This window comes from Rhopilema esculentum, chromosome 6, assembly GCF_057945365.1.
Source record: "Rhopilema esculentum isolate cy_ngs chromosome 6, ASM5794536v1, whole genome shotgun sequence".
Lineage (NCBI taxonomy): Eukaryota > Metazoa > Cnidaria > Scyphozoa > Rhizostomeae > Rhizostomatidae > Rhopilema > Rhopilema esculentum.
In genome coordinates, this window is record NC_142820.1 from 10,680,224 (window position 1) to 10,705,048 (window position 24,825).

At 35.3% G+C, this 24,825-nt stretch overlaps 2 protein-coding genes across 4 annotated transcripts; both read right to left on the reverse strand.

The window, feature by feature from the left end:
* Positions 1–94: 94 nt before the first annotated feature.
* Positions 95–11,334, reverse strand: LOC135686136 (uncharacterized). 2 transcript variants are annotated; one of them, XM_065202313.2, is made up of 7 exons: positions 7,407–11,004; positions 6,365–6,541; positions 5,593–5,922; positions 4,667–4,855; positions 4,009–4,059; positions 2,323–2,515; positions 95–1,789 (listed from the first exon to the last, which is right to left on the reverse strand). In XM_065202313.2, exons 1-7 carry the CDS (start codon positions 7,506–7,508, stop codon positions 1,281–1,283), a joined length of 1,551 nt encoding a protein of 516 aa, XP_065058385.2. In that variant the 5' UTR covers positions 7,509–11,004; the 3' UTR covers positions 95–1,280. The 2 variants fall into 2 exon arrangements, with proteins under 2 accessions (XP_065058385.2, XP_065058384.2); XM_065202312.2 differs by lacking the exon at positions 7,407–11,004 and adding an exon at positions 11,011–11,334 and having other exon boundaries at positions 97–1,789.
* A 4,400-nt stretch (positions 11,335–15,734) lies between these two features.
* Positions 15,735–24,476, reverse strand: LOC135686440 (uncharacterized). 2 transcript variants are annotated; one of them, XM_065202669.2, is made up of 3 exons: positions 24,368–24,476; positions 17,854–18,603; positions 15,735–17,315 (listed from the first exon to the last, which is right to left on the reverse strand). In XM_065202669.2, the coding sequence occupies exons 2-3, from the start codon at positions 18,522–18,524 to the stop codon at positions 17,000–17,002; spliced, it is 987 nt and encodes a 328-aa protein (XP_065058741.2). In that variant the 5' UTR covers positions 18,525–18,603; positions 24,368–24,476; the 3' UTR covers positions 15,735–16,999. The 2 variants fall into 2 exon arrangements, with proteins under 2 accessions (XP_065058741.2, XP_088965167.1); XM_089109041.1 differs by lacking the exon at positions 24,368–24,476 and adding an exon at positions 23,970–24,108.
* Between the last annotated feature and the right edge of the window lie 349 nt (positions 24,477–24,825).

Sequence of the window (24,825 nt, forward strand, 5' to 3'; positions counted from 1 at the left end):
CACAATATGCTACTGCACCATATCAAACATATGAATTGATCAAAAAATATTTCGAGCAAGGTAAAATGCAAAAGAGCAACAAGCATTCAGTATTAAAGATTTCCTCCGAATTTCTAAAGATAATTTTACAGCTATAATAAATAATAATCTTGAATTCTATTAAATTATTGAAATAATAACAATTAATTGAATATCAAATAATGAATGTATTGGTGTCAATTCAATAATGAAAAATATCAGATTTTTCAAATATTCTAACGTATTTCTGAAATAGTGGAAGATATACGTAAACTAAATGCTAATCAACCATACGTCAAGAAGTATTAAGAACTACGGAATCGACAAGTTACAACTCAGTAACAATTACTTTAGACTTTACGTATATTAGAATGAAACAGAACACACCAAGCAACTTCCAAAACACCAAGCATCTATTAGAGTATGTTCTTTTAAACAAAGATACCATACTTACACATTACTAAAGTAATTAAAATAACTATGTTCTCCGGGAGACTCAAATAATTATTAATCTTAACAAATTTTGTAACACAATGTATTTATCGCATTAGGATAACGGCCAAATTGAAATAAAAAATAATAAAATATTTACTGTTGTTTGTTTGTTATTTCATGTGGAAATATTGTTATCCTTACCCTTGAAACAAGTTTCTTAATAAGATGCAAGACCATTAAAATAAAGAGTAAAATAACTCTTACATAAAACACAATAAGGAACAACAAAACTTTTACGGAATAGAAAAATGAACAACTTGAATGCCTATCTAAAACTTTAACTTTACTTTGAATTTTTTATGAAACTATTAAGTATAATACAATGTAAAATACAATCCATAAACGCAAGAAAATCACAGCAAAATATCTCAACATGATAACTGTGCTGTAAGCTAAAGTTTAGGGCTTTTCACTCAAACACAGCGTATACTGGTTGCATAAGAAATTGAGCACATGATAATGAAATTTACGGCAGGAAAGATCGGATGACCTTTAAAATGTAGCCAAAGAGAATGACAGACAGATAGCCTATCACAAAGGGTACAAAAAGAGAGAAACGAAATTCCTAAAAATGCATTCTTGAATGGCAGCTGAGATGCCATATGTTAGAATAGGGGATATCAAACAGGGTTCTTTTTTCCCAGATACCATATTTTGTAAGCCTAGGATATCCACATTTCCTTATTTCTAACAATGTATTCGAAATTTCAGCACACTTTTTTCAATCTATAAAGCTATACACAGACTATAAGCAAATTTGTAATAAATTATGAAAAATTACTCGATTCCATTAGTTTTCTTTGGACATTCGCCAATTTCATTCTCTCGGAAAAATCACCTTGCCTTTCAACTAGGCTTTTGCGCACTGGCCTTCCTGTACATGTTGGTGTAGAGCTTTTCGGTCTTAAAGTTACCGCCGGAGAACCCTTTGGTTTTTCAGCTGTCCTTGAAACTTTTGTACCAGAGATTTTTCTTCGCAGCTGCTCCTTGTGGCTTCCTTTCAGATCAGGGGTTCTTGTATTGCAGGTATGTCCAGCATCGCTGGTAGAGGACGCGCCATCGAGGCTATCAAAACTAGAACCGAGGCTACCACATTCATGATCCCCTTCGCATCCATTGTTAGCTAATTTGTGAAACGAATGTCCTCTTGCTAACGAAGATATCCCAGCATGGTAAACCCTCCTTGATTCAAACGCAAATGAGTGCCTACGCTCGTCAATTGGCTTCAATCCAAGTTTCTTCAACGTTTCCACGCCGTCTTCAAAGTATTCTTTGGCTGAAAGAGACGAAAAAATTTCAAGTTGGCTGGACAGCTAGCACTTTATCTGGCTAGAATTCTTCTCTGCCTATCCTAATTTATATGCAGTTGGGTCAAGCTGTATTAGCTGACTAAAATAACCTGTAAAAATGCCCCTAAGATTCCTATACAGCCAAAAAAATTCACTGCTTCCTTAGGTACAAGTCTCAGGCAAGCAATAATTAATTGCTATTTTTCTCTCAATCTTTTATCCAAAATGACACATTTAAGCGTCATCACAGGAAAAAGGAGAGAGTCTAATGGGAAAGAGGAAATATACATTTCAGCATACTTCGAAGTGACCAACAATTAATAAATACGGAAAAATGGACCTACATTTACGTACCAAGCCATGACCACAATTTTTCAAGACAGTGGTTATTTCAAAATTACAAACTGTGGCCAAGATGAAAAATTCTTTGATGAGATCTGAAAATTTTTCCTATATGCAATCATCAATGACCTTTTACTGCTTCCTGGCAATATTTGACTTGAAGATTCGATTCACTCACCTCTACAAGGGTCACATCTCATCAGAAACTCGTACAAGAATTCCCAACCTCCTCCAACTCGAACAACAATGCTAGAACCATGAATTCTCACAAGACGAATTATCTTTGAATTTCCAAACGTGTATTTTCCTTCAGCCACACGCACGATTTGAAAAGGTTTATGACAATTGCAATTGTGAGCTTCTCTGCGAATCTAACAGGAAATGAAGAAAATTTCTTTATTATTTGTAATTCTAAGGGTTGTTGCAAGCTTAAAAAACTGAAATAATGCAACATCCCCGGGGATAGAATAAAGACCCTATGCACAAAAAGATCCATTCGTTCCAGCTTTGATCAGTAAAATGAAAGTCAGATGGTGTCGAAAGTTTCAAAAATTTTCTTCCGTACATAGATCGAGACAGTCTGATAGGAATGAGGCAGCGTGCTTGAGTGAATTTTGTTTAGATCAATCAGATTCTTCATACCCTTTGTGTGGCTGAATTTTCTGGATGAGAATAAAAACTTCCACACTATCTTCTTTGGTTTGTATGGCTTAATCACGATTTATGTGACTACTGGATGTTTTAGAATATTTGTATGATTGATTATGTTTATCTTGTTTGAACAATGGAACAGACTTGCAATAGATGAATCCTTTTATAGATTTCAGCAGAGCTGCAAAAAAGTATCGGGACCTGGGAACTAGATTCCCAGAAAATATTTTGGTTTGGCAGAAAATTTTCAGCAAAATGTTATAACACCAGCTGTTTTTTGCAAACACAAACATTGTTATTACACAGCAGATTCATAGAAACGTAAGTTTAATGCCCTAAGGATGTAAAATGTATCAAATAAAGAAGTTTCACATTTTGAAATCTTTACAAAAACTGCTACTCATTTGTCAAAAATCACAAAAAATTGTATAACTTTGAATCAATCTTCAAAACATTTTCCAGGACTTTTTTTAACCGATAAAGCTGCAGACCTGAAGTGGGCAGCTTATATATTTTTTAAAAGTGCTATTTTAAGTGCCTGATATCAGGCTATGCCAACGGATCTTCAAAGATAAAAAGCTATGAAAATTACATGCATCCTAAGTTTTCTTTCTGCTAGCAATACAGTACTTGACTTGAGTCTTGATTGAGGTCTTGGGAGACTTCGCAAATTCTTACCAGTTAATTGTAGCGAGCACCATCTATGTTGAAGTTTTCTTCCAGTAAGCAAACATATCGCCATTTGGTTCACAAATCACTTTATTCTACTTTTTTCACATATAAAAAAGATGCAATCAACAACCAAATTACAATATTTTATGAGAAACTTTCTCTAGACCTAATAAATTAGAAGCCCTTGTTGGAAATTTGTTTGTTCTATTGGTAGAGCAGTTGTACACAAACCTTTCCTGTACACAAACACATCACATCAAAATTTTCCTGTTACCCAGGTTCCCAGAAAGAAACATATTTTTGCAGCTCTGGATTTCAGGTTATTGGACGGATGCACAAGCCAAAGCTTACTAAAGAGCCAGCAATTCACAGTGCGCTCTAACATGGTTTGTCTTTTGCTTTTGGATGAGCTTTTCTCGGAATTATCGGAATCTTCTACACATTTACACTTCTAAAAATTGACTTGAAAAAGGTTGACAGCATTTGATTTTGAAAAAATTGTCTTAATTCAAATGAAAGATTGAATGAATTATAACTATACCTGTCTGTCAATTCTTTCTGCTTCATTCTTTTGATTTTGCTCGTCAATTTTCTAAAAAAAAATTTTGTTACCACCGATAAAGTTTTCAAAACCACTGCGCAAAAGAAAGTTTTTGTAGCTAAAGACTTCTTAAACGTTAGAATGCAGCAAATTGTTTCCTTAATAGTACAAATGTTAAAAACATTTTTCTAGCATGAAATTGTACACATAGGGTTCCAACCGTGGAAATTAATGACATCGAAATTAGGAAATCCAACCCCTGAGAAAGAATAAAAAAACATAAAGAAACTGGAGTTCCCAATGTTGAAACTAAATTCTTAACAAATAGTGCAAATGATTTGAGCTTTGAAATTTTAAATGGTACTTCATTCAATACGGTATTATTAACCAGTGCTGACTTAGCTATGCTAACGTTAAAAAAAATAAAAAATTCAATTTGCAGAAATGCCACCTATCTTATTATGCTGTTAACCCTTCACCACTGTTATTCTATAGTCCTGACTTGCCTTTGGGTTCAAATATACTGTATTCATGATTTATTTTAATATGTTCATAAAATACTGGATCTAATTCTCTCTCCGGCATACAATAATGTCAATATAACCTTAATCTATAGAGCAACATTCGTTGAGGAGAAGAATAACACAACATCACTGACCCTTGCTACGTCAAGCCTATTTAAACATTTCTCTAACTTGACACACAGCGTATCCCATCTCTCGATTGTTTTTTCAAGATCGTCCTTAAGTCCTACAAACGGTTTTCCTGTCGTGTGCAAAGCCAGTTCACCATACGTCAAACACGCTTCGTATGTTGGCTTCTGCTCTAAGAGGTCTCGTAGCAGCGACTTTGTATGAAAGGAAAAATTGGTGTCAATACAAGCCAAATCTGCTTAAATCATAACAACAGGGTTTAAAGACAGTCGACAGATACTAAAGGGGCGTAAGCCATCTTTCAATCAAGGATTGACCAATCAGTGATTCTCATTCAACTCATATACTGGTTGATTGGCATATACAGTGGTTATTGATTGGTAAATGTTGATTGGCAGATATCTTAAGCGACTTTTGCATCTTTCAAAAAATCTTTCGAAATCCAAGCACATATCATTACACCGTACCAATCTCTCCATAAATAAAAAAGTGGAAGCTTAACGATTTCATAACTACTTCTTTAATACAAAAAGATTGGAAATGAATGAAAATGCTTTAGCAACCTGTCTGGGAAAGTATGTTTGGCAGAAGTCTAAAGAACTATCTCACTTTGATTATCTACATTAAAAGACAACTTATCAAAAAGCTAATCATTACAAAAGATTAAACTTAATGATATGCTGCCCAAAAACCCGGACCCAAAATTGACGTATATAAGCCAATACGCATACACTACTTTAATAATGGATCTAATTCATCAGCTAAACATCCAGTTATCTGACTTGATAAAAAGCCAATGCCTATGTTTAACAAGACAATCAGAAGCTAGACTAGTAATAACAGGCAAGCAAATCTCAACAGCTTAAGTAATTTGCTGAAAAAACCAACGATTCGGAGTTTCAAAATATGCATACATAAAAAAGATTCTTACCTCTATTGCATCGGCACTTTCTAACAAAACAACGTCGTCGCCATATTTCTCAAGAAATGGCGATGACCTTGACTCTGCTTCGTCAAGCCATGGCTGTATCTTCACCGAATTCTCATTGTAATGACACAACAGGGGTACGACAGTTCGAAAAATTTCTCGTTGCTCCACAGCTTTTAACCTCAGTTTCATTAAACGTGATCTCGTGTCACGAATCATTGCCTTTTTTTCGACCCTCTCCTCTGACGGTGGAATCATCTGACAAAATTTCTGCAGGCATTCCGCTAAAATCATATTCTTTGGTTCGTGTTTTTCTATCTCCTCATACAGCTCCTAAACATTAAGTTTAAGATTAAGAATACGACTACAAAAGTTCCATCAATATCAAATAACTTTCACTGGCCTTGTCAAGATTCATCGAACTCTCCTTGTTTTTTCAATGCTGTCTGAGGAAACATATTAATTTAAGTAAAACCACAATTCAGTTTTATTAGAAGGGCAACAGAATACTAATCTTAAAAATAGGACTTCAACAATGGAAGTAGATGTCCAGCTATACTTTTTAATTATAAATTTTAGCAATAACATATCTACAAAATAATATAAAATCGTCTGAAAAAGAAAAGGATAGGAAATTGAAAACTGGCCTATCGGAGAGCCCCTTGTAAACCAGCATTCGCTGAAGGGCTAACCTCCTTAAACTATTTTAAAATGAACTGAAATATTTCAAACTGGCCTTGAGTTCTTAGAAGGCGTTTCGCATAATCAGTCCTACCTCAAGTTCTTTTCTTCTATCCATTATAACTTGAAGGTCGAAAATTGCAAAGCTAGAGACTTCATCTCCAAGCATGGCCTCACTCTTTGTCAGCCATGCGTCGAACTCCTCATTAGACACGAGTGCAGATTCAAGAACTGACGCTAAATTGATTTTACTTTCGTTTTGGCTTGCATCCTGCAAAGCGAAAAGTGAAGATAACAATACTGTTCTACTGCTGTGAAGAACCCATTTATTACAATACCCTTTTCTTAATCACTACCATTGTATGATTATTGTGATTGATTTTCAAAGATAAGAGAACACAAAATCTTTGCTATAAAAAGTAAAAATGCTTCAATGAGCAACTAATTTCAGGCTCTTGTAACGAAAGTAGCTTCAGAGATAAAAGCTAGGAATGTCAAAATTGCTTCTTAGATGCTAAATCCTTTTTGACTATTAAAATATATCTTCTGATTCCTGTTAGTTGGTTTGCAAAACCTTCAGAGAGGGAGAGCAAGGCATGTCACTGTCAAAATACAAGGTAAATTTGTGATGAGGAATTCTTTTCTTCCTACCTAAAAATACAAGTTCAAAGCACGTTTATTTTTGAAAAATAGGTCGACAAATTCTTGTTTGACAGGAACGTCTTTTACAACAACTGACGCAAGCCGGTATGATCTGCGTTCTACGTGCATAAATATTTTATTTTAATATTTGTTGGTAACGATAAATATTAAGTTATTTATTAATGTTATAGATATATCAATGACGGCAAAGAAGCTCAATCAATAAGCAAAAGTAAATTTAGCTAACTATGAATTTTTCCCAAGGTGAGAGTTCGCTCTATGAATCAGAAACTTCAAATCAACAGTCGTATTTCTGATTTGAAAAAACAACTTATACGGGTACTATTCAAAAAATATGTCCTGTTTTTGCAAATCCAAGATCTTATAAACCCTAGGTGCTACATAACTGTCTTCGTGCGATTTATAGCAGCAGAAAACCTGGTTCTTTAACACATCTCTCCGTGAAATCATAACTTAAAAGGCTTACCACTTACATTTTCTATTTTGCTATTGTTTATGGGAATCTTCGATCGCTTTTTGTTCAAAGACGGCGTGCTCTTGTCTGAAGTAATACATATTATAGGTCTGCTATCCATTGCAATAACTCCTGTCTTTGCAGATCTTTAAAGAAATTGGTTTGCAAACAGCTATCTATCGTAACGTTTGACTGTTTGACTCAGTTGGGTAGCGCGACTTAGAGGAGGTTTAAACGACGCAGCACGGCGGCTTATCCTTAGGGCCTGTGGTGCTAGCAACCAAAAACCAACAGGAACAAAGGGGTAGCGATTGAAAATCACAAGCAAACAGCTGCCTAATAAAAATATTAATGTGTCAAAGTTGTGGAAAATCCTTTAAAATAACGTTTCACTGTATAGGAATGTTTGGGGCGGTCCTTAGCTTAAAACCCGATGCATAGGTAAACGAGAAATGTATTAGAGCTAGGTCAAAGCCTTGTGTACCAGTTTAGAGTCTGGAATGGGCTGATGACGAGACAAGCAAATGCTTTTTCCATGTCAGCTTTTTACCATGGTAACAGATCGCCCTGATTAGTAGGAGTGACGCCCTCTTTCATTATTCAGTGTTTATAGTAACAACGGCTACAATGTTACAAGTGATAAAGAATTTTAGGTATAAGCCGCTTATCTAAATTCATCAGACAGAGTCCATCAAGGTAGAACTTGAGGTATACCAAGTTCTTATCAGTCAAACTATCGAGTTATAAATCTTATATCTTTGCCGCCTACCATTTCATTTCTGGCTGTTCACTACCAAAATCAAAGAGACTGCGACAAAGAGTTCCATAAAAACCATTATACGACTTTATTTGCCCTTTTGATCGTTAGCTCATCAAACCTGAAGTCCTTAAAAATGCTCCATGCAAGCTGGAGCTTGAGAAATGCACTTGTGTCATTATTTAGATATTTTTTCAAAACCAAAGTTAGGACTTAAACAGATCCAGCATTTCTCTTTGGCTCGGTCAACATTTCTCATGACATCGAGGATCTACGTGAGAGAACTCAGTTTAGAACTTATTAGAAATGATAATGGAAAATACATGGTATGCTTCATCAGTTTTTGCCTTTGAGATGTCAATATAGAACACTGAAAGAATGGGGAACTGTGGCACTTTCATCCTCCAATAAGTCCCAAAAAGTTTTTTTCCCTTTCACATGTCTTTTTATCGTTGTAATGGGAAAAGGGCCATATCTGAAGGTCTAATTGTCAACTGCATGTCATGGGCTCCGATAAAGGTTGAAAAGTGAAGGGGCCAAGGGAAAATTTAACACCCATAACAAAAGATTTTGAAAAAAACTTGCAAAAAAGTGGCCCCCCCTTCGTCGGAGGCCCTGCACGTTTTATACTACCCACCCCCAATGGAACTCACCATTCCTCCACATTCCACTTTTCTTTAAGACTTATGTACGCAAGCAGTATGTACAGTTTGTACACAGATAGCTATTTGAGGAATTTCCCTCAACAGATAGCTATTTGAGGGAATTTCCCTCAACAGATAGCTATTTGAGGAATTAGTTCTGATTCAGACTGAAAATCAAGGGAAATTAAATTTCGAACACACAGTAAATGCAATCCCAGGATATCAGCTTTAAACATTTATTCGTATCACATGACAATGCTGCAAAAATCACAGAAAGGAAATGTTGGTGTTTGTTTTATTTGTTTGTTGTTTGCTTGTTTATTTTGTTATTTTCTTTTACAGTCTAGCTACTAAAATGAATAAATCTTATGTGGGCACCATCATACCCAACAAGGGAAATAATTTGACCAAGGGCTAGAACACCAGATGGTCTAAGTAGGTTTTGGCCCCAAAAAATTCCTAAAAGGTACGCATGAACTGAGTCATTTTGGAACTTAGAATACTGTAAACCTTATAGCCCTTCAAACTGCAATTTTTACTGTGATCTTTAACGTAGGCTCTTGGTCCTCCTTTAAACAATCCCCCCTTTCTCAATACAAAAGAAACACCAACTCAACTAAATTTCCAAGAAACCGTTCTATTCTTAAAGCAGTGGGTTGTTTGGTATCCATTTTGCATCTATTGAGCTTTCAATGACCCATCAGATGACAGGGAAATTACTTGTAAAAAAGACCATGTTCCTCCTCCACAATTAATCAACGTATGGGATAAGCATCTTTTGGCTTAATGTCTATTCCAAAGGATTAGGTCCAATCAACCAAAGGGCTTTATGGTTACTCAAGGAGACAGCTGTTCATTGCACAAAATAGAAGTGGTATCTAATTCAAAGATAGACAGCAGTTGACAATAAAGTTGGACCCATAGGTTACAGTTATTGGCTGAAAAAGTGCAAGGGCTTTGTTTTAGTAATGATAATTGTATATGGGACTAACACTTGCCTGGATAGTGATTTAATATTGACATAATACATTCAGTATCATAAAATTGCTTTGTCCAATAGATTATTTCAAATAAAACTACTTGTTTAACAATATCATTTTATAACAGCTAGTCTTACACAAAGTTATGTACTTAAAGAGATTACTAGATAAAATAAACAACCAGTAGGTATAGGAAAACATCAAAGCTCTGAAATTCATGTTTAAAGATGGTTAGAAGGAGGAGGGGTGCAAAACTTGCAAGTTTACCATGATTTTTTGGGTATTATAACTGCAAGACTCTTTTTTAAAAAGCTGAGTTGAGGATGCAATTTCATTGTCACAACTTACTTATGCCAACTTCATATACATATAAGGTGGTTGAAGGTGTTTACAGCCAAAAAAAACATATTCTACCTCACTGGTGCTTATCATTCACTCTATATGATTTTTGTAATTTTTATATATTTTATATATTTAAATTAATCACTGGATGGTAGTAAAATTGCTAATATCCACTTGATTGCTTTTATGTTGCTTGATTACCAACAAAGATAAATCGTGAAAAAATTTAAGTTACTACCCAGAGACTGAAGAAAAAACAGGTCAAGGACGCAGGTCAAGGACAGGCAGCAAAAGACAAACAGAGATAACTGTTTTTGAACAGCTGTATCAAAAATTCAATCAGTTTACATATATCGTTTATTTCAAATTGATAATACACTTTTCATAAATGGTATCATTTATCATAAACAAGCTAAGAAATAGATCAATATGTAAATCCTATCTTAAACAAGTTGCTCTTTGTTATGATTTTGCTTTAGGTACTTCCTTTTAAATCTTATTTTTTCCAAGAAGTAAACATTACGCAATAAATCCATTTACTTCTGACCTTTTCAATCGCGCGAGATATCACCACCCGCAGCCTCCTCAGGCAAGTTAGCTTGAACCGAAACTAAAAAGCTAAACGTATCATGTTTTATTCTATTTTACTAGTTTACTAAGAGTTACATAGAATTTAACATGATAATTGTAGCTGGAAATTATTGAGGGAGCTCATTTGTTCACGTGCTGCACACACACATTATTGCCTTACGTTTCCACTGCCACATGGCAAAATAATTTTTGATGTAACCGTCGGGATGGCCTAAAGATTAAAGGCAGTTTTGGTAAACGAGATAGCTATCAACCCCCAACCTTCAGTAAGATATATTTTAAAAAGTTTATGATTGAGATGAAACTAACCTGGGGTTCCTTTCTCATCGACCACACGTCGTAAATCTTCCGCTCCGTCATCAGACCCTGGCCTTGATGGGATTTCCCTCTAGTTGTCGTTACAGCTTTCTCTTCCATTGCTCTCTGTACTTTAACCCATGGCTAAACAAAATCAGAATAAGTTCCTCCTTTCATTGATTCGCTAAGCCCTCGAAAGTTCCCTCTCTGTCAACAATGACGCCTTGGATTACGTTTGCTAGTATGGACGTGCCTCTCCTTTACGTAATAAATTCAAATACAAACACATCCAGCGGCTTTTTCGATCTCCTCTCCGCAGTGACGTCATGGACGGGCTACTTTTTTGTCCGGGAGGTCAAATAGGTGAATGGGTGAAAACGGGAAGGCAAGAAACCAAACATGATGTCCCCGCAGCCTGGCAAGTTTATTTAATAAATTTAATGAATGTTCCAAAGCTAGATCTGGATAAATTTAAGGGGCATATTTCATGAATGAACTAGTATTTTTACAATTTTTTAGGCTCATACAGTCAAAACATCCTAGATTAATTAAGCCCCCAGGGGGGTAATTTTGGAATTTACTGAATCATAAGGGCACTTGAGTGGTGGGGCAAACATGTTCCACTGGTGGGGCAAGGAAAGGGGCTGGTGGGGAATTTCCCCACCACTTTATATGTTAAAAGATGCCCTGCTCTCGATTCAATCATTACTCATATTTTTAATCTTTTTGAAAATCTCAGAATTAAGCAGAGATTATCTAGCCTGGGAGAGCAGTTACCCGTCTGCGTGTAAATTTTTGAGTTGATACGGCGTTTCATTGCTGATGTCAATGCAGTACAAGATTGTTGTTCATGTTAGCTGTAGGGGAAAGCATTTGTTCATGAGCAGGACAATAGCCTATTGTTTAGGGGAATTGAAAGTCACTATGGCTGCAGGTTCGATTACCCTGTTAGATGGTATGTTGAATAGGCCCTGAACATTTCTGCAGATTTAGGATTGCACTTGAATGTATCTATTGACTGGCTTTATGCATCTGTTTGATGAAATATCTTCAAGATTCCTAGATATTTACACTAAGAGGCAATTTTAATCTACTGAGAAACAAACAATTATTGGGTTGATCTAAATGATCTTGCAGAATTAACAAGAAAAGCGTTAAATAATATCTTGAATGAAAAGAAATAGATGGTTAAAGCTTGGGGTAAGAGTTCAGATGACAAAAACATAGGAAAAGTGAATATAGGAATTTCATCGTAGTCAGTTTACGAAAACTTATAGGCCAAAAGAAACTAGAAAATTTGAAATGCTCATGCTTTCGGTAGCAGTTTGGGGTCGTAAAAAGAGAAAGATTTCTGTATCTATATCAAAGGAAAAATTTTGTTAAACGGTCTCAGATAGTGCTGTAAATGCAGAATTGTAAATGCCTTGGCGGTTAACCGATTTGTATTTTTTATGTACCTGACCGTACATTCCAAAATCATTCTGTTTGCTATTGAGCTGTACGTTTCACTTCCATCACGTATTAAACCACATAGACGGAGTAATTGGTAACTGAGTTATATCATTGTTTACAATGTTGGAAAGGTCCTCAAGCAGGGTTTCCCTACGGAAAGAATATGATTGCAATGCTAAAAAAGAGTAATTGGTTTTCAGCTTCCAAAAAAATCTACAAAGTGACAGCTCGATATTCTTTGTATTGTCTGCTTCTGTCTTTGCATAGAAAATCTGATTAAGTTCCTAAGGATCTAAGAATCTAAATTCCTGTGTGAATATGGACATTCCTTTGTCTTCAAAATTCTTCCAGATTATCAAAATCGTGAGTTCATCAAAATCTAGTGCTGAACTTTTCAATGGATAAAAATATATTCTATATTGAAAGAAAAGTGATATTTTAAAGGAAATTATATGACATTCATCAATTAATATTTGTTATTTTTGAAAGTCAGATTACGTTGCATATGTTTTGCAAAAGTCGCTTTAATTTCTATATATTTGAACGTAGTTTTTGCCAAAATCTTCTCTAGTCAGAAAATACATTTTTTCAATGAAGTTTGTTGAATAAGACTCAAAGAGCCGTTTTTTGTAACAGTAGATCTGAAGAATATGAACGAGAAATCAAACAATAGCTGCTAGTGTTAAAAAAGCTTGGGATAACGCAAGGTTGCACTCTTATTACTATCCTGTTTAATTCAGCTAAGTGTGCCAAATGCATATTGCATCCTTGAGTTTGCATAACACCATTTTAAGCGAAAAACTTATAGTACATCCACATTGACTTAGCGTATGTACTTATCAAGTTTCCAGTAATACCAAATAAATTTTTGTGGACGAAGTTTAACCCTGGCTCGACCCGGGTTATGGTAAACAAGAATCATTTTGTATAGTATGAGCGCAACTAGCCCGGGCTAATCTAACCCACATATGATTGGCGGGGTTGACCAGGGTGGAATCCAGATAAACTGCTTTAACTTGCAGTTTGAACGCAAAGTGGAACGAACCCATGACAGTTTTGAATTTGTGCGTGTGAAACTCCTAAGTAGCCTTCTTGAAAATTCCTAGAACCATGGACACAGCTGCTGATATAAACGCCCAAACACATGATGGTGCATGTTTAATCTTGCCTGTAGCTTCGCCTGACCTCCTCCCTTTCGATGTTAGAGTCTATATGTACTCAATAACAGAATGTATAAAACCTTCGATTCAGGATTCTTATAGGAAAATTTCACGAGGAAATCCATTGGAAATTGAGCAACAACCAGCTTTACAGAAAATCTGCAAGCCCCAAGCACCTTTGATACCAGTACTACAATACGTAACTCACAGCATTCACGACCTGCTATTCTAAGGGTTAATTGAAGTTGTTTGAAATACGCAAGCAATATCGTCATACTTGTAGCTTATGCATTGGTTATTCCTCCTGGAAATGCAAAAGGTCCATCTTGAACAAGGCCCGCCCAGTCTAGACCTTTATTCAAGGTTTGGTGTTAATTAATTTAAAATGAAAGCAGGTGTTTAGCAAAGTTTCGTGAAAAAAACCGTGTTTGTGTTTTCCACAAGCACTATCTTTCTCAAAATTTACGTTTGGAAGTACCACAAAAATTGATAGGAAACCTCCGAAGCAAACTTGGGCTGGGAAGCAGCCAACGTCTGAGAGCAGCTGAAGAAAAAACAAATCGTTAGAAATTTAATCAAGCCATTCCAGAGGAACAGAATTTTTTTAATAATGTTACTTGAGCAATTTCATAAAAAATTCATAATTTCATAATTCATCAAATACAATTTGACGCCGAAACACTGAGGATGAAAGAATACGTAGCCGTGTTTGATGTGTCAGGAAAGTGTGGGGAAACCAATCTGCCCTGATCCAAGCAATATTCCAGCACTGTTATTCCTGCAATATCTCTGCTACTTGACACAACCCTTGCAGCATTGTTCTGTATTTTGTATAAGCTGTTGAGTCTATTTATGGAATAAGCACCGAAGACTGAGCAGCAGCAGCTCAAATGTGGCTCATCAAGGCTTCTGAAGATCTTATCCACAATATCAAATGACAAATATTTCTTAGAGTGTTTGATGAGACCAAGGGCATTCAAGGATTTGATTTTCATATTAAAATTTGAATATCCTTATCCCTGTACAAATAACGACCTTTTTTAATTCTGAGATATTTTATGTCGAAAATTGCCTCAGTGCCTTAATAATCTATTTCAGAGAAGGTTGAGGTTCAAGCTGACTTTTTATCCTATTAATATTGGAAGCTCGAACAATAGCAAGAAAAGGATTGAGTTTTGATTATTTCAGTAGAAACTCATTTTCCTGTAACCATTCTTGTAGATTCGATAGGTCACAATTTGATACATTTTGGAGATTCTCGAGGATTTTAGTTGAATAGGAAATAGTAAAATCGTCAGCATAAATCGTCACATTACCGCGTTCTAACGAAAATGGAAGATCATTGATATATCAAGAACAAGAGTGGAACAAGGCAGAAGCCCTGAGGAGCACCGTATTCGGCCCTTTGATGTTTGATGGCGCACCGTTTACATGAGAAGGATTGCTTGCAATTTTAAAAATATGAAAATAAGAGTTGAACTAGTCTTATGCAAGCCGATTACTCGCATATTTTCAAATCATTCTCAACTTTTTACTCCGAGTTTCACGCTTGGCGCTTAAGGTCAACAGACAATTAGATAGAAATAAGGTTGATTGTATATTGATTTCTCGAAGAGGCCATGTGGGTTATGCAGATGACTATAAAAAATGGCAGCAGAGAATGCACAATATTATCGTCTAATGAGAATCATTACTAAAATACAACAAAACTTGTTCGTGAAGAATCTTTTTATAGAAAACAAAGGAAAGATTGAGAGTAAACCTTACACTTAAAGCAAGGAATAGATCTAGACAATTTCTATTAATTTACGTTCCAAGAAAGGCGTTGCGATGATTATATATATTTACGGGTACATAAAAATCACTTTGGCTGACCATCTCTTGCCAAGGACGTTTCTTAAAATCACTTGCTAAGTGTTCAAACAACCACGTAACAAGTGGAGACAACGCTTACGCTGCTTGAACAATTGGTATAAAATGTATCCTTTTCAAGCTGCATATATCTAGAAATACATCTAGCTATGTTGTTTAAGAATGAGCATTGAATTGTCGGTGGAAAAAAAAGAAAACATATTTGTACAAATGGGGTTCTTTGAATGAAAGCGATAAAAAATGAGGCGAGTGAAAAGCAGGAACACAACGTTCAATATAAAAATTTCTACATGTAAGGATCAACTAGCATAACTGTTTCACTGTTTCAAAACAATGTTAAGTTCACACTGAAGTGTTTGTAAATAAACCAGGATTTTTCAATGATATTAGGTTCTTAATTAACAAGTACGATCTATATAAAAAATATGAATACACTACCAACTCTAGAAGCATAATATGAACACCTTTGTCACAATTGACCCATTAATTTCTACCAGATGCATTAAATTAACATACCACTCTATTGCATCTAGCTTACCTTGAAACTCATACCTTGAAGGAAACTACGTTTGAACAGCTCTTTGCATAATTTATATCTTTGCATAATCTCCACGATAGATGCATATTTTAGAAAGATAAGGGTTATATGTAGATTTTCCTACATTGCAATGCGATCGTATAAAATCATAAAAATTAAGGCTCCTGCATTTTGGTGATACCAAGCAGGGCATTGGTTACAAATACTACCTAATTTAAAACTAACCATATCACTGTTTTTAAAACCTGATGCAGCTGTACGTGAAAATAAGCCCTAAACTACAACAGACTGATGGAAGAAATAAAATAGCATTCTACGCTGGGTTCATGGAAAAAGGAAGAAGTAATACCCGAAGACATACCTAGACTAAAAACGTATACCAGACCGAGACAAAATTGATCCGGGATGTATAGGGGAGTATGGAAGCTGCGCCTCGCAAAGCATATAATAGCATCAATTTTGAGTGGTAACTAGTGCTCCAACTATGTTACGATATCGCCTAAAATCCAGAGAGATCCAAGTTTGATGGCAACGGAGCAGGATTAACTAATAAACTATTTCATATCCATAAACATATTCTATATAATATTCACTGACTTCATTTGGAAACATTTAATCACAGGGCTAGCAATTTGGTTCGAAAGAAAGCGCTTCGTCAGAAATTATACTGTTTCAAACTTCAGCACATAGATTGAGACGTAGTGTCGTTGTGAGAAAGCTTGGCCAAGGAGCAACATGGCCAAAGCAACATTGTCACATGGCCTATACGCTCTCTCAACGTTAGAGAAAGCAATAATCAAGGCTTTAATTGGGAATTTTTTATTCGCATTAAATAATCTAATTCCCAAACTCTTGTTTTCTATGGGTTTATCGATCTTCAGTAACGGGTAAAAGCCCTGAGAGAGCCAGATGACCACTATGTCCATCATCAAAAACTCTTTACTTCCTACATTTCCCTCACTAGGCTGTATCTGTAAGACTAGACATAAAGCTGATCCATAAAATGCGCCATTCCAGTATTATTAAAGCGATTGACCCTTACTCTGTGATTAGAGAAAATCCTCGAGCAATGAACATGATATACGAACAACACAAAGCAAGGGTTAATCACCTCGTATCCCAACTTTATATTGAATACAAATATCAAGATATTCTCGACTCCAAACTGATCGCCTCTATGATTGAGCAATGCAAAATGTTTTGGGTTTGGCATCTCGGTCAGGATGAAAGCAAAAGCATCGTGACTGCCAAGATACGGCTGTGAATGAGCACAGTTGTCCGGCATTCGGCAATACCTAAAAAAATATTCAAAAAAATTCACATTTGAACTGTAAGCATGCAAATAAAAGGCAGTATATCACGCCTTGGCAATTGTTTGTTGAATTTTAAGAGACCTCGAAATTAGAAAAACATGACAAATTGGTATAGCTGGCCAATAGCTGGCAATAGACTACCTTTGTTTCGAAATGAAAACTCACTAAATAGATTTTTTCTTTTTCTCTGTAAACCAGTGAACTTTAAGCTCAATCACAAAAGGATTCCTAATGTTGATCACACAAACAAACAATTTTTTAGAATTTTGAATTTTGACCCTATAAACTGAGAGAACATCAACAAATACCTCAAAAATTGAAAAAATAGTTAAAAAAGATAAATGCTGTTCTGTGATTCAATTTTATCTGTCAAGGCAGCAATACATTTCTTTGGTAACAAATGTTTTCAAAACTAGCGCAGAGCTTAAATCTTACTAAGACAGATACACGTGGAAATACCTTATATCAATTACACAGAAGTAAACTGCAACAAAACAAAATGGCCTAACGAGATTCTCACCTCTCCCGTTTTCCGTGCCGTGTAAGGGCATACATGATTCTCCTTTCCTCGATTAGATCATGGTTCAAATCTTTCCAGCCTCTGCCCAGATAAATGTCCTGGTTTGCAAAAACAACAAGCTGGTGACGTAGATACTTGCCAATATACAGCATAATGTGTTGGTATGTGGGATTTGCAACCAAATGAAAAATGAGTTTGTCAGTAAAACGGAGCTTTTGGCTCATAATGTGTTCCACTACCTTTTCATTGTTGTATACAATATGTACCGCCATCACGCAAGGATTCATCAAATTCATTTGCAAAACATCTAGCAGTTCACGATCACGCTTCTGGAACATCGACTTTGCTTCCCTTTTGTCTATCTTCACTTTATCTCCCCAATCTGAATTAGGAAGAAGTAGTTTGGCAGTACCCTTCATTAGAGCCATATGAAAGAACGTTGTCACGATATGTACTTTCTTCTTTGACCGTGACTTGCACAGTTCACAATTAGGGTCATATTCAAGTGAGTACTGCACTTTTGGTTCCAAACTCGCATGACCGATTTTTGCATCGAGTGTATCTAGTTCAGTTTTTGAAACAAGCGATTGGTTGTGTACAAACATCATTACAACGACGCATATAATGATCAATGTTGGTATTTGTAATGACCTCATCATTGTTGACTCCATTAGAATTGTTTTTATGATGTTTCGAATTCAGGATTAAAGGACTCTAGCCATCTTGAGCCAAACAGCCAGCATAGTTAATCTATGAAAATACAAACAAGTTTATTAACAATGAACTTATAAAATCGTCTTGTTCTTTATGTCTTCTCTAGCGTCTCTAATAGAAGGGGGAGGTAATAGAAGGGGGTGTTCATGTCGACCAGTTTTCAATAGAAGGGGGTTGCTAATAGAAGTGGGTGTTCAGGTTGGCCAATTTTCAATAAAATGTCAGCAAATTTCAATAGCAAAGGGGAGCTAATAGAAGAAGTGGATGTTGGTAAATCTTTCAATGAAAAGGCAGTGGAATTAGTAGGATTGTGACACTGGTTACTTGATAATGGATAGATGGTCAGAGATAAAGATAGACAAACATAACAAGGGGAATTATGACAATTAAAAAATAACTACATAACATAACAAGGGGAATTATTGACAAGTGAAAATTGCGTGTTCTGGTCATGACAGATTTGAAAAATTAATAGAAGGGGGGTGCTAATAAGCGACGGGGGAGGGCAAATTCTTCTGAAATTGATACACGGGGGCCCGTCTATTAGAGACACTAGAGTAGTTACTTACTTCTATATAATAAAGGCTAATGTGTAACAAACGTATAGATACAAAGTATTTAGCTACATAAAGGTACCCATTCTAAAAGCTTGATGGCTGAAAGGGTTATGAAATATTCACAATCATTTTGAGAAAGCCTGATGGAAAATTCTAAAAAATTCAAGGTAACAAGCACGAAAATTGAGTACTGAAATGAACTAAGCTCCGAGTAAATGAAAGTATTAGAACAAACCATGACTCTGAAAGATGGGCATGGGATGACTTATGGATAAAACGTATCCAAATGATGTGTCCTCCTTTGTTTTGCACAAAGCAGTATCGTCCCGACAGTATTGTGTAGAATATAGATAAATTATAGCAAAAAATGCTCACTTAGATATCAAAGTGTCTTACCAAAATTGGATTTGTTAATGTTTTTCCTAATTCAAAGACTGCATGAAAAGCAAAAAGGTCTTGTCACATACTGAAAGCAAAAAAAATTCAGTACATTTGAAAGAAAGAATCGCTAAATTTGTCAACTGGGAACATTTTTGCAATATTTCAAAAGTGGGTTTGATCGGCAAAGACTTTTGTAAGAAAACGTGGAAAACCAATGAAAAGACAATAAAAATTGTTCTTCGGCTGTGAAGCTTCGTATCTACAAAGCCCAGCTTCCCACAAGCTTCGGGAAAAACTATACCAAAAAGTAGTGACTTGGAAAGTTGGATTTCCTAAAACTAATCTGATTCGTGTATAGAGCAACATCAACTCATGTACCAAGATAGTGCCAAAACATTTAAAGTTAAGAAAACTGGATGCGTTTGTTTCCTAACTTGGACTCATTAACGGGAGAACACTCAACTCATCTCGAGTTATTTTCAACCCATAGCTGCAAATAAATCTACGCAGACCATTGATGACGCTTTTCAACGTTTCATACAGCATTTTCTTTCAAACACAAATGCGTCGTGAGATATTGTCTGGTATGCAGTGGGAAATTCTCCAATTTCACCTAATTTGTCTAAAAAATTGAATAACGCTACTTTCTTCGATTCCAGTAAGGATAAAAAATATGCTTATTGGCTTTTTTGTATTCATTTGAGTCCTATTCAAGGCAATTTGATGAGAACGACCATATATTGTATATATAGGCCTGCAGAGTTTCATTTTTTAACATTGTCTGTTTGTGGAGTGTATTTTTTTCTATGGAAAAGTGTGCAACGAATAAAAAGGTTGAAATGCAGAGTATCAGACGAAGAGTGACATAAAAGGGCTTTGGTACAACTGAAAAAGTTGCAAAATTTTTCAATTTTTTGTTATTTTTTGGCATTCACCGCATTGAATTAAAATCTTTCGTGAAAATGTGAAAACTGTTGATCCCTTCAACATGAAAAACACAAAGTAGATTGCGGATTGATTTATAAGCTGTTTATCTACAGCAAACGTTGAAGAAACTCCGAAAGATGCAAAAATGTCTATGAAACAATCCATATACGATGATTTAAAGCATTCTTCATAATTAAACCTTACCCTTAATCTTACCCTTAATTGCGGCACGATAATCTTTAGTAATCTAGCCTGGAGATCAACACTTTGAAATGAAACTTGCACGAAAATCGCACCATATTAATATGGCACTACATCATAACCAAGTCTGTACGATCAATAACCTATTTGTTGCGGAATAAGTTGAGAGTAAACTGTTTTCAGAACCATAATCACTCAGTACAAATTTTGTTTAGCTTTGCAAAGAAATTTTATAGGCACGAGTTGGCAATCTTTTTGCATGGTATGGTTCACGATGCAAAAAGGGGACAGAATCAACTTTCCTGCGGCAGTCTCGCCTTAGACATCTGCTCCATTACATGAGAAAAACAGCTTGTTAGATGTTGAATTTTTTTGCTGCCAGTTGAATGTTTTTGTAAAACTGTAATGCTTGGTTTTTAAAAATGCAATTTTTCATACCGAGCACCAGGACAAGTTACGACACTTGCGTTAAATACATTTGGTCCGGTATAGCACGAGGCTTTTGTGCTTTTGTGAGTAATATGAAAATTTGGACTGACAAAACTGGAAACAACTATTGCCCAAGAATCTCACTAGCACAAAATTTTTAAGTTGTAAAAGTGCTTTAATGAGATGGGTCGAAGAAATAAGAACCATTCAAACATTCAAATGTTGTCATGGCTTTCAAACCATCTGACGACACGAAAAACAACCATTGGTGAACTCATCTTTGAATTGCAATGGTTGATTATCGTTTAATTCCTCTTTACTTTAAAATTTGCAATAGCTCTAAGTCTTTAGATTTGGATATTAAAGGAAGCCTTTCAGAAGTAATGACAGTGAATGGAAGGATCAGGCATGCTTTAAAAGTTCCACTTGATAACGGGCTATGCTCGAAACGTCGTTATTTATTTTAAAAAAACCTTCCTGGTACAATTTACTTACATTGATCGTTATTATATGCTTTAAAAGTGGGTGGCAAATGGCCATTTAGCACCATAGACTCAATATACTAAAATTCTAGCCAAAAGAAAACTTATGGCTAGGTTATTTAAATCCTGGGCCAAATGGGTGACGTTTTATACTTAGCATTTATTAAAATATGAACTTGAATTTTGAAAGGGCATGATATATTTGCCGATACATGCAAGCAACCCACCTTCTTTTTAGATGTTTTTCCAAGTGCTTTTTCTACCAGTGTAGCTTGTTTAATTATTCTTCACAATAATAGTACCATCATTTGAGATGCAAATCAATGAGATTGAGATCATGGTTTTATTTGAGTTAAAATGTGGTTTGTTTTGTGGCAGCAAAAAAGCGATTTTTTGCTGTCCATGTTAAATAGTGGCGTGGTGTTGTACAACGGGGCCAGGGAGTACTTGCCCCACCAACAACCTGATATCAGGAGGCAACAAAGGCAACCCAACAGAGTGCCAAAATCCCTTCGAAAACAAATGTGAACAAAGAAGGCAACTTGATATATCTGCACTCTGAAGAGGCGCATATTCATGATAACTCCAAAGAAATTTATAACTTCAAAAATTTTAAAAAACTATGGCAGCTTTCATTAAACCCCTTATCACAATATTTACATTCAGGCATAGCGATTACAGAAAAATTTTGAAAATTTCCTTGGATTTTCCTCGTTTCTAGATCTATGTTGTAAATGTTTTAGTTAGCCTCATCACCAGCTCAGTGGCAGCTTTCATTAAACCTCTGAACAATCTAAAAATTTGAGCATAATGATAAGAAAAGCTTATGAATATCCCTATACAACTTTAACATTGTTGCCTCACTCTAGGGTTGCACCAAAAAGGCAAGCACCCTCCTAGCCAATTTTGAGCCACCACGCCACTGATGTTAAACAATTAATCTCTGTTTTAAAAATGCATTTACAAAAATGCATTGAAAATGCTTGTTAAACAAATATTTAAAGCACTTGATATTGAAAGACAATATTGACTTATGTTGGTAGCTCTCTTGTGTTATGTTGTACAAATAACCCCAAATTATTCATCATATATAAAATCACTATGTATATACCTTGCTAGATTGTGCCTAAAATATAAACATACGAAAAAACCATGAAAAATAGAGCTTTGAAAAAATTGCACATTGAATTGTCATACAAGTTTTGATCAATTGCAGCCTATTTTTCCAAACCAAGGCATTCAGAAAAAAATCTCAACCATCTAAAAATTTTGCTGAAGATAACAGGTTGGATACCTCATGAGTTTACTTGCAGATTACAATTTTTAAAAATACGCAAAGCAGAAAGTTAAAATCTAGAATTAGGTTTGCAAGTATCATCTTAGATTATATTAGTGTTTTTAAATTTTTATTTAATGAAAGTAGGCGAATTTTTGCAGATCTTCTGTAAGCTTCATTTTATCATTTGGCACCCACTTATAAAGAACTCCACTTGAACAGCCAAATAAATTAAATTAATCATGTTAAAAATAATTTACTCGTGATGTTTCCCATAACGGGGAACTCTAATTGAACAGGTGAATAAAATAAATTAATCAAAATGTTAAAAATAATTTACTCATGATGTTTCCCATAACTGTTACATTTTCACAACAAACTGAAGAAAGATCATAACATTCTGATGAGAGTCAACTTGAGCCAATCAACGGTAAGGCATCCACATATATTTCAAGAGAAGACAATAAATTACTAACTTTGCCTCAAAAATTTACTTTATTCTAGCCTGTGTACATCTTAAGCAGTATTTAGCTGGACATCTTTTTCCATTTCTATGTTCTAGACTCATGCAGCTTAAAAGAGTCTTAACACAGATAGCATGAACTGAAATCAATGCTATGACAGTGTAAGCAATATCCAGCCTTTATTGAGATCAGTAGATAAGATAATATATTTCTGCCAAACTAGAAACTCTGTTGCATGCCCACAATATATTTTCCCTGCACATAAACTTCCCTTCTGCATGCTTTTGCCTGTTCAGAATTCTCAGTTTTGACAATAGACATGCAAGCCTGACAACAGAATTCCAGTCTGGCATGTCAAATATACTTTTCATGGTTTTTCAATTGGTATATATCAAAAATAGATAAATAAGTATCTATTCTACTATAAACAGGCCTGTCCAGTATTTCTTGACCTCTAATTTGCATTTACCATTTAAATTATAAAATAAATAACTGGTTAACTTTCTCTGGTTTTAAACAAAAGGCTGAAGATCATACTGTTGCAGAGAAGAGAAACAGTTATATTAGGGTTGATATTAATAAAGTACAAATAGTTAAAATACTTCCCCCTCAAATAGGTCCCCACCCTAAAATATTTTTTTGCTAAATGTCTGCCTGAAAAAAGGCAGCTTATTCAAGGACTTACTTGGCAGAGTATGGGAGAAAGTGCTGGCACATTTTTAGATGATTTTTGCCCACCTGTACCTCTAAGATGGAGGCTGTTTGGCACGCCAAAGATCTTGTCAAAGTCGGCCGTACTCTTTGTGTCACCACTCACCACTGACCTATAGAGTTCAGTCACAACGTCATGGTAGGAGTACATACAGCTAAATCATTTTAGGGGCACCACAAGAACCACCTCCCTATTGGGGGATGCACGCTTAGGACAGCACAATAAACGATAACGTTATCTTTTAAATAAGTGAAATGTACAATCAATTTCGTTTTGTTTTGGTCGTTTGAGATATTTGAAATATCGCTTACTTGACGAAAGAAATACAAAAAGTTAAAATGAATAAACAAACTTGTTGCTTAAATTCTTACCTCGATTTTTTTCATTGAAACTATAAAATTTGTACATCAAATAGACAACTGGTCAAAAAATACCTGACCAAGCAATCTTGAACAACATTCCTCGTTTCCATTAGGACCAACATGTCACACAAAAAAGAGGCATGTTACCACACAGAGGCAAAGCGATCTTTCAAGTTGCTGCGCAGACACCTGGAAAACATAAGTTTTCTGGCAACAGATTTTATAGTTTCTTTTAAAACAAATTTATGCGTTCTTCCAATCTGAGCCTTAATCTCTTGAAAATATGCTTTAATTGCAGAAACTGACTTATTCGGTAAAATGTAATGATTTAACTACTTCTAAATTTCTATGCGTAAACTTCCATGTGTCTATGTATCCATAGTATATCAATTTTCTTCATAACTTATAAAGCACAGGACTCCATTTGCCCTTAATCCGGTCCTGACTGAGGGCGTCTTAAAAGTTTA

Bases quoted from the DNA above. Each gene is read 5' to 3' on its own strand.
- LOC135686136 (XM_065202312.2), bottom strand. From the start codon at position 11,118: ATGGAAGAGAAAGCTGTAACGACAACTAGAGGGAAATCCCATCAAGGC. The intron at 4,856-5,592 runs GTAAGAATCTTT...TTTCATACAAAG, and splicing joins AAAGTGCCGATGCAATAGAG to TCGCTGCTACGAGACCTCTT. The intron at 2,516-4,008 runs GTATAGTTATAA...ATTTCCTGTTAG, and splicing joins CAGAAAGAATTGACAGACAG to ATTCGCAGAGAAGCTCACAA.
- LOC135686440 (XM_065202669.2), bottom strand. From the start codon at position 18,524: ATGGAGTCAACAATGATGAGGTCATTACAAATACCAACATTGATCATT. The intron at 17,316-17,853 runs GTGAGAATCTCG...ATATTTTTTTAG, and splicing joins CGGCACGGAAAACGGGAGAG to GTATTGCCGAATGCCGGACA.